Source organism: Alosa alosa, chromosome 12 (genome assembly GCF_017589495.1).
Source record: "Alosa alosa isolate M-15738 ecotype Scorff River chromosome 12, AALO_Geno_1.1, whole genome shotgun sequence".
NCBI classification, from domain to species: Eukaryota; Metazoa; Chordata; class Actinopteri; order Clupeiformes; family Clupeidae; genus Alosa; species Alosa alosa.
The window spans coordinates 24,163,787-24,179,862 of record NC_063200.1 but is presented as its reverse complement, the minus strand read 5'-3'; the positions used below and the strand labels follow the sequence as shown (position 1 = coordinate 24,179,862).

Here is a 16,076-nt window from a genome sequence, read left to right as displayed (position 1 = left end):
TTGATTTTACATTAATTTTTTACTATTAAAAATGCTATAAATCTATTATGCGACTTCCCCTTTTGACCTAGAACTACTCATGTCAAAAAACATCTGCTGCACTCAGCTAACTGCCCTTCATAGTACACAAAGCTTCTTTTTTCCAAAAACTCCCTCTTTGGACAAAAGAAGCTTTGTATAATATAGGCAGACCTTGTTTAAACACATTAAAGTTGGTTTGACACAAACTCGACCATCGTAGTCAGTGCTAAATAGATTTGTCGAATGTGTCGAATATCCAACGTCCAATATAAAGCCAACTTTACCACGGTGGTAAACGTTTGCCAGTCAGTTGTCGGCCTACTCAAATGTCAGTAAACCAAGTAGGCCTAGGCTTACTTACTTTCATAGGTAGGTTGGTTAGCAACACCAGGTTGAGAGATGCAAGTAAGCAGATTATTAACGTTAGCCTTCTATTTATTGTCATCAAAACTACAGAGGAACGAACACGTTAGGGCAGTCTTTGGTGTCATATGCAGAAGGTGCAGAAGTAAGTGTGCCATCTGGCTCAATATTCTGCGCGAGGGACTGTTGTGGTAGGTGAAATTTCACGGTGAAACTACGATGATTGGTCAAATTTGCGAAAAAGTTGCGTGTGCCTTGGTAAGTGACGAAAACAATCGTCTTCGTGAACAGCTGTTCATAGGCTACTTTGTAAAAGAGAGAATACGCTCATCCCTATACATAACGCAAGGGGTAATTAATGTAATTATAGTTCGCCTTTTATTTGTGGATTTATTTAATGTAGCCTAGACTATTTAATGTTATTTCTTCCCCATGCTCATAAAATAAATTTGGGTAGCACATAAATTGACAGGGTCGGTTTTTTTTATGCCTAGCTGTAGTAGCAGCCTGTTAGTCATCCAGCACGAGCAACAGACTGTCCTGAGTTGTTACAGAGATGTTTGTGATAGTTTGACTAGGCTGAGCTAACTCAAATGCAGGCTGACCTTGGCTGGAGATGTCACTATCTATCTAGCTGGCTCTCAATATTTCATAATAAATATGACACTATTCCATAGTAAATATTCATATTTAATCAACATTTCTAAAATGCATTTTCACAAACATAGAAATTTGATAAAAACAAATTCGAACAAAAACTGTAACTAAAATGTAAGAGGGAAAGTATCAAATTTCTTTTACAAATGATCCAAATCCTATAGGCTAACTATCACATTCAACATCTTAAGTCGGTTTGATTCAAAGTACAAAAACATTACATTAATATAAATTACAGACATATGAACCTATATAAAAAATAATATACAACACAGCAGATTTCACATGAATAAAGAATAAATAAATATATTACAATAAAAGGCATGATGCACATCATTATCTAAATGACCTTTCCTTATTCATTCTAAATGAATACTGATATTCTTTACAAAAGGCAGATCACAGTTTATTACATAATCATTACATAAATGGAGAGACATTCCAATTCATTCCTGTTGCTCTATATTCAATAGACTATCATGTATGTACATAATCACATTGTTGATACCTGACTTGAGTGGTTTTGACCTTAAAAGACAACAAATGATGCGAGAAAGAAATTAAATACAATTCCCTCTGGCAATTCTGTTCCTTGACGGCACATTCTTGGATGGGGGCATACCCTTGTGTATTTCAGAACATGCTTTTCAACATTGTTGTGAAGGATGAGCATGTAAGACAGACTCAATGTGCCAACATCAGCAGCTAAACACATGACCTCACTATTTGAATGCAGAGGGTAATGTATGCCCAATAGTATAATTATCTTATTCAGTTAGGCTATGACTCACAAAAGCAGGCCAGTCGGTTGGCACAAGAATTCAGATGATGGAAACAGTATGATGGGTGTTACACACTTTGTGTAATCTATTGCCTATGATGACATCAGTATGGAGAAGAGTGAAAGACAAGTGTCAGTAAGTGACTGTAATTTTAATACTCTTAAGTAGTAATTTTTCTATCATCTACACAGCACACAAGATAGTATAGCCCACACCGCTTAGGCAGTTGTACATTCAGCAATGTTTTACATCCAAGTTTTACAAAAGGGGAAATTTATCCAGGCAAATGCACATTAGTGTAAGAAGCTGAATCAATCATATAAATAGTATGTGTGAAATTTCACATTGGCCACTATCTAAACATATAAAAATAATTTTTGACCTGAGGCCTCTAACTTCTAAAAAGTACAGCATTGAAGAACAATACAATCTGTAAAAGAAAGTGAAACAGAAATTACCGTCTTTGGGTTTAAAATGAAGGGAACCCAGTCCCTTTTGGAACATCCAAATTGCTTCAATAGGTCGTTTGGCATATATCCTTCTATCCGTGTATAGACCCTTTCAACAATAAAAACAAAAACAATGCTTGAACGTTCTATTTGGGCCCCAATCTACTTCCTCTGCATTAAGATAACATATGGAATGTTAAAAAGGAAGTCTTGTGGGGCCAACTATGATGCTGATAATGAAACTCTTGAAAGGGTCCATACTAAAGACAAATAGGGGAATTCAGAATATTGTAATTTATGTGTAATGGTTCAATGAAACCAGAAGTGACTGCGGAAAGTACAGTGTCTGACTCTGAAAGAGGTCACAGAACTCAGAATTTGAGTTCCATAGCGATGTACTGCATCCAAAACACAATTTATATTATCGAACAGTCTTAAAATCCTGTCATTCAACGGTTCCAATACTGAAGGCACTCAGGCAACACACTCAGTACCTGTTCTCTTGACAAACTGAATCATGGCCTAATGAGTCTCTTCCATGATCTCTTTATGAGTACATACACTCTCTTCCAAATAGCATATCAATCACGAATGCCACCAAACGACATCATGATCAGTACTTCAAGGTTGTGTGCAAAGAGCACTTCAAGGTTGCACGCACTTTGAGGTCGTCAGCTTCAGAGCACCTTTGCTGTGTAATGTTTTCAGAGTCTTGAACTCCAATGGCATTCTGTGCGGCCCTGCGTTGGAGAAGTAGCGATATTTGAGTGTGTCGTAGTAGTGGTACTTCACTGGGTTCCCATGTGTGTCTTTGGGAAAGGGCCAGAAGCCATAGAGGTGAATCTCATCACAGAAACGAGTGGCCAAGGTGTACATGAGTAATCCAGTACTTGGCCGTTTGATGTGAATTCTATTGGTGAGCCAGTACCTAGAAGACAAAATATATCAGTTACATCCATCCAACCAACCAGTTACAGGCTCATTTCTATTACAACAAAATACTAGACTCCAATATCAGGTAATAAATTGCTTGCTGTAGTTCATTTGAGCTTTAACTGTCCCAATAACAGCTGATTTTTAGCAATACTCCGATGAAGTTATTCATCAGTGTAACTAGATGTAGCAAGTGATTTTGCTCTGTAATGAGATTGAATATTTGGCAGTAGTTAAGTGATGTAGTCTCAATCCAACCCTTGAGAGAAGCACTCAAGAAGCACTGTATTATTGTGTTGTTCTTGAATCTTATATACAGCATATCAAATATTTAAAATAAAGGTTTAAGTTTAAATTAATTGGTTATTCAATCTACACATGAACAATCAACAGAATCGAAAGAGAACCGTCTGCACTAACTAATCTGTCCCTGGAAGTGTAATTAGTTCTAAATGCAAAAAGCCTGTTGAAGTATGTGTACTGAATATATTTTCTGCTGCAATTTGACACAAACTGAAATAAAACCTTCCTGGAATACAGTTCCAAAATATTAATTTGGTAAAATACAATCATTATTCAGTGAGTAACATTCAGGTCATAACATTCACCCTCTTCAGTTTCATGGAAAGCAATAGATTGCGGAGACCTCCATTTTTAATTACAGGCCCAAGATAGGCTACTTATCACTAACACTAAAAATACATGCAAGAGAAGTGAAGCTCTGTGTTCCATTCATTTCTATTGGACGGAGGAGGCGGTGATGTAGATTAGAGGTTCTCAACTTTTCTGGAGCTAAGGGGCCCCATTTTTGACCTGGCGCATGGTGGAAAACAGGTTATTTTCTTGGCGCCATGTTTAAATTCTTATTTTGCACGTCTCTTTTTTTGAGTAACGCGCCAAGGGGTGTGGCAACTAACAACCTGTGGAGGGATCTGGTGCGTTGTCTAAAAATCACTATCATACACTATCTTACCTAAAACGCATTACACCACTGACCAAGAGAAACCTGGTCTAGAAGTCCATGGCGAGTTGTTTATAAGTCAAAGTCAAAGTCAAAGTCAAAGTCTTTATTGTCAATTTCTTCACATGTTCCAGACATACAAAGAGATCGAAATTACGTTTCTCACTATCCCACGGTGAAGACAAGACATATTTTACCAATTTAGGTCCACAGACAAACATAACATTCAAGTAAACAAAAAAGTAAGTAAATAAGTAAATAAGAGGGCACATATAATAATGAAAAAATAAGAGCAGCAAAATGTGGTTGAAATTGTGCATAGACAGTCAATAAAAATACTAGTGCAAATTCAGGCCAATAAAAGGCTTGGGTAGTTCTGTTTGACCTAAGTAAGAAGAAAGTGGCATAGTGGTGCAAATTATGTAAGAGCAGCAGAAGTGTTGTGTTTCAGGACAACAACACCAGTTGTAAAGTGTACAAGTGTGCAAGTGGAGTAGTGCAGGCGGCCATTTTTGGGTCCAATGTCATTCATACAGTCTTATGTTATTTTAAGAGCGCATTATCAACAGTGATATGGGGGCAACGCACCATGCTTCTCATCCACAAACGCACATCCATGCAAAACATTACAAATTACACGATTACAATGGGAAACATAATTAGAAATATAGCTGCAAGCAGCAATGAGGGGGCCAAGCAGTTGAGCAGGAGTTGTCATGACAACCCAATTTTGCTACATTATACACACACCCAATTAACCCCCCGTCCCACACACAGACATAAACTTCCTCCCCCACACAACCCAATAGCTCCCCACACATAAGCACACCTCAAACATCACCAAATTGATTGTGCGTCCTCAGGTTGTAGTCACGAGTCCACATACCAAGTTTGGTGTTGATACGAGAAAGTGTTGATAATTATAGCGCCTCTAGTGGTCAAAGGTCACTAAATATATTGAACGTCTTCAGGATGTGGTCCCGAGTCCATTTACCAAGTTTGGTGTCGATACGAGAAAGTGTTGCAAATTATAGCACCCCTAGTGGTCAAAGGTTGCTAAAATTATTGTGCCTCCTTAGGATGTTGTCCTGAGTCCATATACTAAGTTTGGTTTCGATATGTGAAAGCATTGCTTAAATATGAGCCTACTTCCTGTGATTTTAGCGCCCCCTAGTGGTCAAAGGTCATTACATTTATTGAGCCTCATCCTTATTGGGTCCTGACCCCATGTACAGACTTTGGTTTATCTATGTCAAAGCGTTGCTGAAATATGACTATACTTCCTGTGATTATAGCGACACACAGTGGTCAAAATGCACCAAATTTCTTGAGCCTTCTCCTAATTGGGTCCTGAGACCATGTACTGAGTTTGGTGTTGATACGCAAAAGCCTTGCTTAGATATCACTTCCCTTCCTGTTTGGCATTAACATTAACATTAACAGACACCAATAGCAAGTTTTAATTTCAAACACATTACCTGTTACAGGCCAAAATGTAATTTTGCTCATTATAGCGCCACCTATAGGTCAAAAGTCATCAAATTTATTGAGCCTCCTCCTTATTGGGTCTTGAGCCCATGTACTGATTTTGGTTTTGATACATTAAAGCTTTACTGAAATATTACTTCACTTCCTGTTTGCCGCCAAACTTGATTGGTCGTGACAGGCAACAGGTTTTGAATATGGCTCCAAAAAGCAATGCGTTTGTGAGTCATGGTCTGACGATCATCTGCGCCAAGTTGTCAAAATCGGACAAACTTTATGACCTTTGATTCCTTTTAAGTGTTTTTGATTAAATCCAATATGGCGGAAAATCCAACGTGGCGGAAATTGACGTCATGGGGTGCGTTGAGTTCGGTCTCATCCAAGGATTCCAAGTATACCTCAATTTGTATGGTTGAAACTTTAAAGCATAGATGTAATGCAAAATCTGACACATTGGGGCTTAGAGCACTTGACATGAAACTTAGTGAAATTAATCATATGACTATACCGAATCAATGTGCCAAATTTCCCAACTTTTTACTGTATGGTTCAATGGCAAATGAGTGTTTCGTTATAATAATAATAATAATAATAATAATAATAATAATAATAATAATAATAATAATAATAATAATAATACATAGAATCACTATGGGTTGCCTCGCAGCGTCGCTGCTTGGCCCCCAATAAAGATATTACGAAATACATCTCACAACGAGTAGTTTGCAAATTGGTAATGACTGAGAGGCAAATAAGAAGCACAGCTGAAGACACATTGTCACCAGATGTAAGCAACTACTCTGCAGGATAAACTATTTTATTCAGTCATTTGAACATTATTGGGGCAAGTGTTTTTCCAAGGCTACAGTAAGTTTTCGATGGTAACCCATTGTCAGTCAATAGTGAAAGTAATTAACTGTGTATTAATGTTTTGTCGTTGACTGAAGTTAATAGACAAGTGCAAATGCGTTAATAGACAAGTGCAAATGCGTGTAGGCTATACTATGCTAGGTTTTAGTAAAGCTTGGTTTAGTGGAATAACTGTTCCATACAGTCTCGCGTGCAAGCAAATTCTTTCAAATGGGCCACTGACTATGAAAAAAAACTGCTGAGCTGTTTAAAATTGTGCTGTGTGCTGTTAAAGAGAATGACAGATGTCATTCTCATTGGTTTAAATGATGTTACGCCCAAAACACACCCATGACTGATTAAACCTAGGAATGCCTTGTTGCGCCATCCGCCCGACGTTTTATAACGAGAACACTCCCAATGTGGACTGGACGTCCCACTACATTTAAATAAGCTTTTTGTGACCATGCATTTTAGACTGTCATGATAGGGCCCTAAAACGTCAAGGTCAAACTAGGTCAAACTAAAACTCAAAGGCCCTTTAGTGACCCTACAGCCTATTTCTTGAGCCTGTATGAAAACACATTGGGTGCCTCAAAATTACACTGCACACCTCATTTTGCTTCACAGAGAACCACTGATGTAGATGATCCAGTTGGGCAGAATGAGAAAAAAAAAAGTTGACTAAATTATACTCGAGGTCTGTGCCATTCTTACAACTACAATGAACCTGTGTACCATTGAACCTGACTGTTGAGAGTACTCCTTTAAAGAACTATATTTAGCTGTGATACAGGCTAGCCAGAGGATGTCATTGTAAGAGAATGGCGCATGGCTGCTATGGCAACTCAAGGCCATCGGTCACAGCAATAGAATTACATAGCCATCATCCATTTCCATAAGGAATTGATAGAATGAGCAAAATCACAACTCACCCGGCTTATGCAAATTTTCATATAACTGGACTAGGCTACCATCACATTTACATAGTTTAGCATATGAACATTGAAATTGTATGGTAATACAAAGATCAGCCTTTTAAAAGTCTGCTCGTGTTGAGTGTGTGAGTCCAAGTTTTTCCCCCCATTTGCCTGGTTTATACCATAACATTTTATCATGGTTGTCTGATCAATCAGATTGTTTTATGATTGAGGCATAGCATTTATACACTTGCCCTTTTTTGGGAATCAACAGAGCCCAGATAAGAACCAGACATCATTTTCTTTCTGTCATTCACTATTTCATACAAACCAGACAAGCTGTCAACACTGGGTGCAGACACATCAAATCAAAATGTCTACCTGGCTTCCTCTGCATCAACAAACAGATCACACTCTGATCACAACCTTGAATCCTTGATCCACACTCACCCTTTCCACAGTATGTGAACCTAAAGAGCATCCTGATACAGACGTCAATCACACCCATCAAACGAGCATTAGTGCACTGAGCGTATAGATAAGCTATAGATGGGCTTGGGATGGAGGGGTGATCTGCACCACAAGTCTGCCTGTTGACTGTGTGTAGACAGACTAAAGGCTGGTGGGTAGCCTTTTCTCATCACGCTGTGAGCACGATCTCGCGCAGCCTCACCACAGGAGACCTCTCTGTTCCTGCTTTGATTCTAATGGGGTCGCCAGAAGGGACTGTTTTTCTTACAGCCGACTGATGCAGGGGTTGCTGGCGGGAGCCAACAAGTGCTGTGCCAGTATGGGGCTGATACGTCTGCCACTGAAGTTTGGATTTTATAGAGTCTGTTAAAAAAAAAAAAGAGACTGCTATCTCTAGAGAGGCAGTAAATGGCTTCCTCAACTAGGAAAACTAATCTTTTATGATCTTTGTCTGGTCTGTCTTCATTGTGGCCTTTGTGCTGTACAAATGTACTGGTTGTGGTCTGTTGGTTTGACAATCACACAGGAAACATAGGCACCCACTACTCTCTATGTCTATACTGAGCATCTGGTGTTTACTGCAGATTCCTCTGCAATGGCAGTTTATTTTCAGTTTATATTGTTATATTATATATTTGCAGTTTATATTGGCGAGGCATTGTTTATATGTCGATATCTGCAATTTAAGCAAAGATTGCTGCACAAGAAGAGTCAAATGACTTATGACAGATAATTGGCCTATTTATATTGTAAATTGAAGGTATTACCAGCTCTTCCATTCAGCCCTTGTTGTAATTCTCTATTCACCCACTCATTTCCTCATCAGTCTCTTGTTTAATTCTGTTACCCACTCTGTGTCCCACCCCATTTCAATATCAACATACACGTACATCAGAGTGGTTGCTTAGTTCATTAATCTTAGGAAGGTTTGGCAGATTGGACTGGGATGAAATAGGAAAAGAAAGGATGACACAAAACAAATTGTTTTTATCAGGGGGACAGGATTGGGAGGATTAGCTCAAGTCAGTTAGCATCCCAGTTGGCCATCACCACGTCACCAGTGAGCATGTCGGACGCTGTTTTTTTAAAGATGGTGGCAGCCCACTGAGTATATTTTTGGCCGAATTAGCTAGCCTAGCATTGGCCTTTGAAATGAATGGAGGTGCTACTTCCTCACTCTCAGTTCTATATAATACCGCCATGAGTCTTAAAGTAAATAGCTAAAATGATGCTTACCCCCTGACAGCGTGGATGAGCCTCAGCGAGGGGTAGGCCGTCCGCACGCGCAGGCTCCGCTGCAGGATGAGCTCATTGACGCCCTCCACATGCTTCTCGCCGCCCTTCACCATGAAGGCGGGGATCCACAGCACGCTGTCGTTGAGCGCCCGCAGCCGCTCCACAAAGCGCTCACGGTCCGTGGCATTGCGCAGGCCCCCGTACGCCCGCTGGATAACCGATGGGTTCATGGTGGTGAAGTCTGAGCGCAGGCCTACGTCGGCCGCAAACTCGGCCAGTGGGGCCAGGTTACATCTGGGTAGAGGAGAGAGAAATATATATATATTTATCTTTCTCTCTAGAAGAGAAGAAAAGAAAAGAAAAGAAAAGAAAAGAAAAGAAAAGAGGAGAGAGAGAGAGAGAGAGAGAGAGAGAGAGAGAGAGAGAGAGAGAGAGAGAGAGAACCATGACCCAGGCGCCAAGGCATAGGACATGCGTTAATCACCCAGCAGTGAACACCTTCACATCCAGCTAGGCTGGAGCTCTCAGACAGGAAAAGCTCAGCTGGCTTTCAGGAGCAAATCAGCAGTCTCCATCTATAGAGGCATTATCGCGCAGGTGAGAAGTGATGCTGTGAGGGTAGTAAAAATAGAGCTCAAGGAGGCAATCTTCTGTACTCCGAAAATATGAAAAACCACAAGGCATCAGAATTGAAGCAGGGAAAAAAGAAAACAATTCTTCAATGAAATCACACCCTCCCCCTGAGATGGTTATCAGAAAGACTGACAGCAGAAATGCAATTTAGATTCTGATACATAGGAGGCAGTATTAAACTATGCGGGGTGGAACAGTAATAAAATCTCCAGGCCTTTTTGTGTTAGTGTTTTCTGCAAGTTAATTTTATTTTTGTCATAACCTGTGGCTATGCGCCATCCATCAAGCCAGCTTCTTTCACGCCAAAGTTTTTTAAAATCTAATTTATATTTCTGTCTCTATGCAGGCAATCACACCAAACAGAGAACTGATGCAATGGGTCTAGCAGGTAGCCTGGAGAACCACCTGAGCCTGAAGTAACGCCGGCCGTGTGAAACCGAATAATATTTTCTATGTGTTCCACACAGACAGTCATTGCTGTCCCTACCCCATTTCATTTTCTAGGAACTCAGAGACAGTCCATTTTAGGGACATGGTCCTGCTAGCTATCGATGAAAAAATCCATCTCATATAAAAGTAATAATACAAACACTGTTTAAGCTACAGATATTTATGGATTATGCACATTTTAGAAAATGAATACAGTCCCATTTCACTGGATTTTAACATCAGTGTGTGAATAACAGTGAAAAGGTGTCATAAGTTCAACTACAATGATTCTAGAACATTTTTATATTCTGTTTGAGGGCTAACGTGGCAGTTTGGTTTCCTTAATGAAAAACAAGAAACAGCCCTTTCTTGCGTATCTGCACCAGTATTTGCTAAAGCGCTCAGTGTATACCCACTTCTATTCAGGATGTTGTTTTAGGTCACACACAGAAAAGGAAAAAAAGTCAGGTTCAAATCTGGTCAGGGGAAGCCTGGTGCTACAACAGCACTCCAAGGGGAGTTAAAAAAGAAGATGCGGAGCAGGTTTTTAAGACTTGGGATACTCTCCGCTGTGTGCCCCTCTCCGCCTTGATCAAGGGCACAACGGTGGAAGCTGGGAATTGAGCCCATAACCGGGCACGTCCATCTCATTCAAGCTACTGCATGCTAGCCCCGCCTGGCCACTGCACTACCACCACCAGAGTAAGGTGCTACACAAAAAGTAATGAATACTAGTTAGACGGTTGCAGGTGTTCAAAACAAAAGTGGCCTTTTCACCTTCCTTAAACAGTTGCCTGTGAATTGTACTACAAAGTGGATGTATTGGCAAACACACTCAAATGTCCCTGTCAGCCAAGAAAAATTTATGTTTTCGCAAGATGCTTTTAGTGGTAAGATGAGTGTCAGGCTTTCTCTCACACCACACACACACACACACACTAAGGCATCCAAGAAACAAAGACAGGAAGAAAAATAGAACATAACAGAAATAACATACCGTATTACAAAATCGTGGCTGTCTATCTCCTGGCCACATCCGCTACTTAGCAGCACCCCCGAGTTGCCAACAACAGCGCAGGTCTTGAACCTCCGGTTCTTCAGAGGAGAAACCTCAGGCAGCAGCTTGTGTAGGGTCTGCGAGACGTTGAGCGTCCGGCGCCGGTCCAGAACATAGTGGATGGTGTCACCAGGCTTCAGGCTGCTCTTCACCACAGACACATCCCGTTCAGCATCCAGGAATCGTAAGATGTCCTTTCTGATTATTATTTTTTTTTTGGTGGTTAGGGTGGGTTGAAGTTGGGGAGCGTGTAAAGAAACAGCAGCAAATTTGTTAGATCACATTGGCGTAACGTTAGATTACATTGGCGTAACGTTAGATTACATTGGCGTAACGTTAGATTACATTGGCGTAACGTTAGTTCACAGCTGTCCTAGCCTACCTCTCAAAATCCATCAGCAAGGGATATTCTGCTATGTCACACTTAACCACTTTTAATTATGTTTGTTTGTGCTGTTCCTCTTTCAAGAAAAGAAAAATAACAACTACACATCACAGCGCTTGCATATCCTTCTTCTAAGTGATATCTGATGCAACAGTCACAGGTTGCCAGAAACAGCCACAACCAGTCACATGAGTCTGTTTGTGTTCCCCGGTGGCATGGCATGTGGTCCGTGGTCCCAACAAATCTGTCAATTCCTCCTTACAATCTTACTCAGTGCTGGCACACACATGCACACACGCACTTGCACACACACACAAACAAACACACACACCACCCTGTGACTCACATGATGTTCAAATTGCCCACTCGGTCTCACTGTGAAAATAAATAAGTATGTACCACCAACAAAGCTGTGTGTGTGTGAGAGAGAGAGAGAGTGATTTGTATGTAGGCTTATTCAATTATCAAATGCTGATTAAAATATGATAATCATCAAATGCTGATTATAATATGATAATCAAATCTCATTCAAACAAAGTCATTTCATGCACAAGTGAATACTGTGTCCTGGATCCTCTAGTGCAATGCAATTCAGCGATGAGTGGATACTATGGATCACAAGACAACGGTTTCCTCTAACCTTGTAAGACTGACTCCACAAAATGGTAAGGCTGTGATGGACTTGTGCGGGAAAGCACAGAATGCAACTGTGTCCACAAAAACTCACATGCACAGGAAATGGGCCTGCCCTACTATAAATCTAATTTCCATTTCTTGATTGAATTTCAGCATGCAACATTAAAGGAAATGCAGCATCATAACTCAGAGAAACTGCAGCAAAGGAACTAAATCAAGCCATATAGAATATCACCCAGCAGAGGGAGTTTTGCTTTTATATACAACTTTTATTCAGTGTAGTAAGGGTGTGTGTGTGTGTGATATATATATATATATATATATATACTGTATCTGTATATCCCATCAAGGCTAGTTTTACTTTTTTAACACCACAGCCAGAAACAGACCAGGAGCTATTCTTAGCAGTCCAGGACACATTTGCAGCCATATTAGTTCTACCTTTTTTATGAGACTTACTTACTACTATACTTACATTTTCATTTGCTAGCTAAAAAAATAATACCTTTAATAATTACCTTTGATAAATTGAATGTGCAACAGCATTTGGAGAAAGATTCAGGAGGAACAGATGTCTAAACACACACACACACACACACACACACACGGTGTATTCCCTTTCCTTCATTTCTGCTTTAATTAGGTCAAAGGCAAAAAAGGATTCACTGCCATTTTATGTTCTCTGCCGTTTTCATCTTTTCAGCCTCAGCCTCTGGTCTCTGTAGGCTTTAAATGCCTTATTACTGACCATTGGGAGAGGCACTGAATTAAGGCAGGAGTAGTGACCTTGATTCCCCCCCTCCCTCCCTTCCCTTCCCTTCCCTTCCCTTTCCTGCTGCTGTGGCTCTCCGCCGGCCCCAATAGTGGATCAGGTGACATCGGCGGCTCGACTCGTGCATTCAAAAATAGCTGGTGTGTCCCGTCGCTCCACTCACCTTATCATTAGCACCAGCGAGGAGTTGACCCGCCAGCCGTCCGCCAAGGGCTGGGGGGCATCGGGCACGGTCCTCCCGCTGCTTTTCTCCGAGCTATTGACCATTAGTCTGGAGGCTATTAGCTCACCATCCCTAGAGGGGAAAAAAAGAAGAGAGGGTTGATGGAGGGAGAGAAGGGGACTGCTGTGATACGGATCTCTCCTCTCACTGTATTCAAAGCATGTGTCAGTTGTATCTAAGGGGAGTATTGTATGCTTGTCAATGATAACACACACTGCATTACAAACACAAACAGATTCAAATGGTTTCTTTACAGGAAACTCTCTTTCTTGGTAATATGACGACATGAGCCGATAGGCTATAAATGGTATTTAAATTCCAAATAGGAGAAGTAAAGGAAATTATAAGCAAGCTCTGAGAATGTGGGGAATAACATGTTTAAAAAGAAAACAGAAATAATTTGCCCATCCTTCTCCCTACCATTTCTGCTACAACATGCCACAGCATGCTTGGCTTGGGAGAGATCATGACTGCAGTCAAATACCGACATACGCCTACAGTTAATGAACTCTTAACCTTTTTATCAGACACCAGGTATCTTGCAAAACCAGTGCAGACACAATATGAGTTTTTGGATGTAAAGCACCAAAAACCACATCCTTGTGCCCCTCAGAATGGCAGAGATTGAGGCAAGTACAGCTGTATCTAACTTCCTCATGGCTGCACTGCTTTTCTGGAAGCAATCAACCATTGTGCACAAGACAAGACAAGTCTGTATGAAAATTTCCCAAGAACTACAGTGACAGAGAACTGACTTAACAGAGAGTTTTGATCTTTATCTGCATGCAACATGTTCCCGATAGGTCATAACTGTGCCTTGAGAGTATGTTAAAGAGCGTCATAGTTCACCACAGGAAGTATTGCTATTGTCTCACAGAGAGAGCCCTTCACACGCAATCCTTCGCCACTCTCGTCTCGGTTTTCGCCCTCCTTGTGTCTAATTCTCTGGGGGACTGTTCCACTGTTCCTGTGATTCTCTTGTGCTCTGTGATAAGTATAACTTGTGTGTAAATTCAAAAGATGAGGTGATGATTTTAGTGAATGTAGTAATAAAGACATCTAGTCCTAGCCCCTTTGTATAAAGGGATGACCCTCCAAAATATACTCTGAAATCTCCATTTCACATTGAGAAGAAATTACTATGTAGAGGACCGTTGACAGGCATGGAGTGCTAGGTGTTTTTTTTTCTGTTCTGTAATTATGTGGTTATCATGAAAGACCTGCTGCTCGTCACGAAAAGGGAAACCACAGTCTCATAAACAGTTGTAGTGCTGTCTGGGTCTTGCGCTTTGATGTGCGCCTTTCTCCCCACAAACACTCGAAACCAGAGGAAAAGAGTAAACATGTCTAAATACCTTAGCTGTGAGAGTGTGAGCTAACTAACTAATCCAACAAATGGATGAGGATACCGGTATGCAGCCTTTCTTGCATGTAGGCTTTCTATGGCTGGATATATAGTTATAGATTGGACTGTTGGAGCATGTCAAAAACTAAAAACATGAGATCTGATCAAATTAACGGCATTCATCTTTTTTTCACCTCCTTCCTGGCTCTGAAACCTATCTTACCTTGCTCACTTACTCACTCTCTCGCGCTCTCTCTCTCTCTCTCTCTCTCTCACACACACACACACACACACACACACACACACCTAGGTACAGTAGTATTGTTATCTACAATTACTTAATCTTAGGCTAAATGGTAGACTTGTAGGCTACACTGCCCCAAGCAGAGAAGCAATTTGAAAGCAGAAGTAAAAGTCATCTTTCACAGGACACCACCAACTATAGTAGATTTAAAATAGGCCCAATATGTATATGATATACTGAATGAAGGGGAAATCCAGTGCGGGCAAAACAGTTAGACAGCTCACAGACGGAAAGCTTAGAAGGAACATTTCCCAGTGGTAAAATGATAATCAGTCTAGCCCAAACAAAGGAAAATAGCCATCCATCCCGACACAATTGCCATGGGCAGGACCACTCGCAGGATCCAATGGTAGGACACTGCTACCTGGTAGCCTAACATCCAGCAAACTCATTAACTAACATAAGCAGACTATTCACGGCAACTAGAAAAGCAACATGACATATCCAAAAGCACAGCGATGCATCAGCTACCTTCTGTGATGGACTATTCGATCAGCGGTGTCAATAGCAAAGAGAACGTGTCGTAGCCTACCCTTTGAGTTGGGCTTCCTGATGTTCCCCACTTCTTGTTGTTATGTCTTTCGTCTTGTAAAAAATCAAGAGAATACTAATGGTGCACACAGTCCATCGTTTCCAAGTAAGACGCATTTCGTTAATGTAGATAAGTTAGATCCTGTACAACGCGTCCTTCGGAGTCATCGGCTGATCAAGTCTCGTTCGGTTGATACAGACTAACCCCGTCTGTTGCACATTACCCATTAGTTTCTCAGCAGCTGCACACCATGTCCTGCGATTGCAGCCACCGCTTCGAGATTGAAACGCCGACCGTCCAATAATATCCATCCTGCGGTAACCTATGCAAATGTCTTACTTATCAAGCCAATGGTTATCGTGGAAGGCGTGGGTTAGTGACTTCGAAGTTGTGTCGAAGATCAGTAGCTCAGTAAAGCGCGGTCAGCCGAATAATGAAATTGATCTAAGACGGTCTTGTGTCCCCACTGGCACTAGAGGGGAAGTATTCGTTCCAATATCTATTTATTTTTTCTTTATAAAAACATGAAGTAATTGTATCAATTATTGGGCCTATTAATATAGCATGAAGTTCGTCTAAGGATGAAGTTAAATTAGGCTTTAGGCTTCCAAAGGCCCCCTCTGCTATTTTCAG

At 40.8% G+C, this 16,076-nt stretch overlaps 1 protein-coding gene across 1 annotated transcript; it reads right to left on the bottom strand.

The window, feature by feature from the left end:
* Positions 1-1,056: 1,056 nt before the first annotated feature.
* Positions 1,057-15,682, bottom strand: st8sia4 (ST8 alpha-N-acetyl-neuraminide alpha-2,8-sialyltransferase 4). Its single transcript, XM_048259653.1, has 5 exons — positions 15,444-15,682; positions 13,203-13,334; positions 11,187-11,444; positions 9,128-9,421; positions 1,057-3,200 (listed from the first exon to the last, which is right to left on the bottom strand). The coding sequence occupies exons 1-5, from the start codon at positions 15,557-15,559 to the stop codon at positions 2,918-2,920; spliced, it is 1,083 nt and encodes a 360-aa protein (XP_048115610.1). The 5' UTR covers positions 15,560-15,682; the 3' UTR covers positions 1,057-2,917.
* Between the last annotated feature and the right edge of the window lie 394 nt (positions 15,683-16,076).

What these genes read in the sequence shown, in the direction of transcription:
- st8sia4 (XM_048259653.1), bottom strand. Translation starts at nt 15,559, where the DNA reads ATGCGTCTTACTTGGAAACGATGGACTGTGTGCACCATTAGTATTCTC. An exon ending in CAGGAAGCCCAACTCAAAGG is followed by an intron (nt 13,335 to 15,443) that starts GTAGGCTACGAC and finishes TTTCCCCTCTAG; the next exon opens with GGATGGTGAGCTAATAGCCT. An exon ending in AGCCACGATTTTGTAATACG is followed by an intron (nt 9,422 to 11,186) that starts GTATGTTATTTC and finishes TCCTCTACCCAG; the next exon opens with ATGTAACCTGGCCCCACTGG.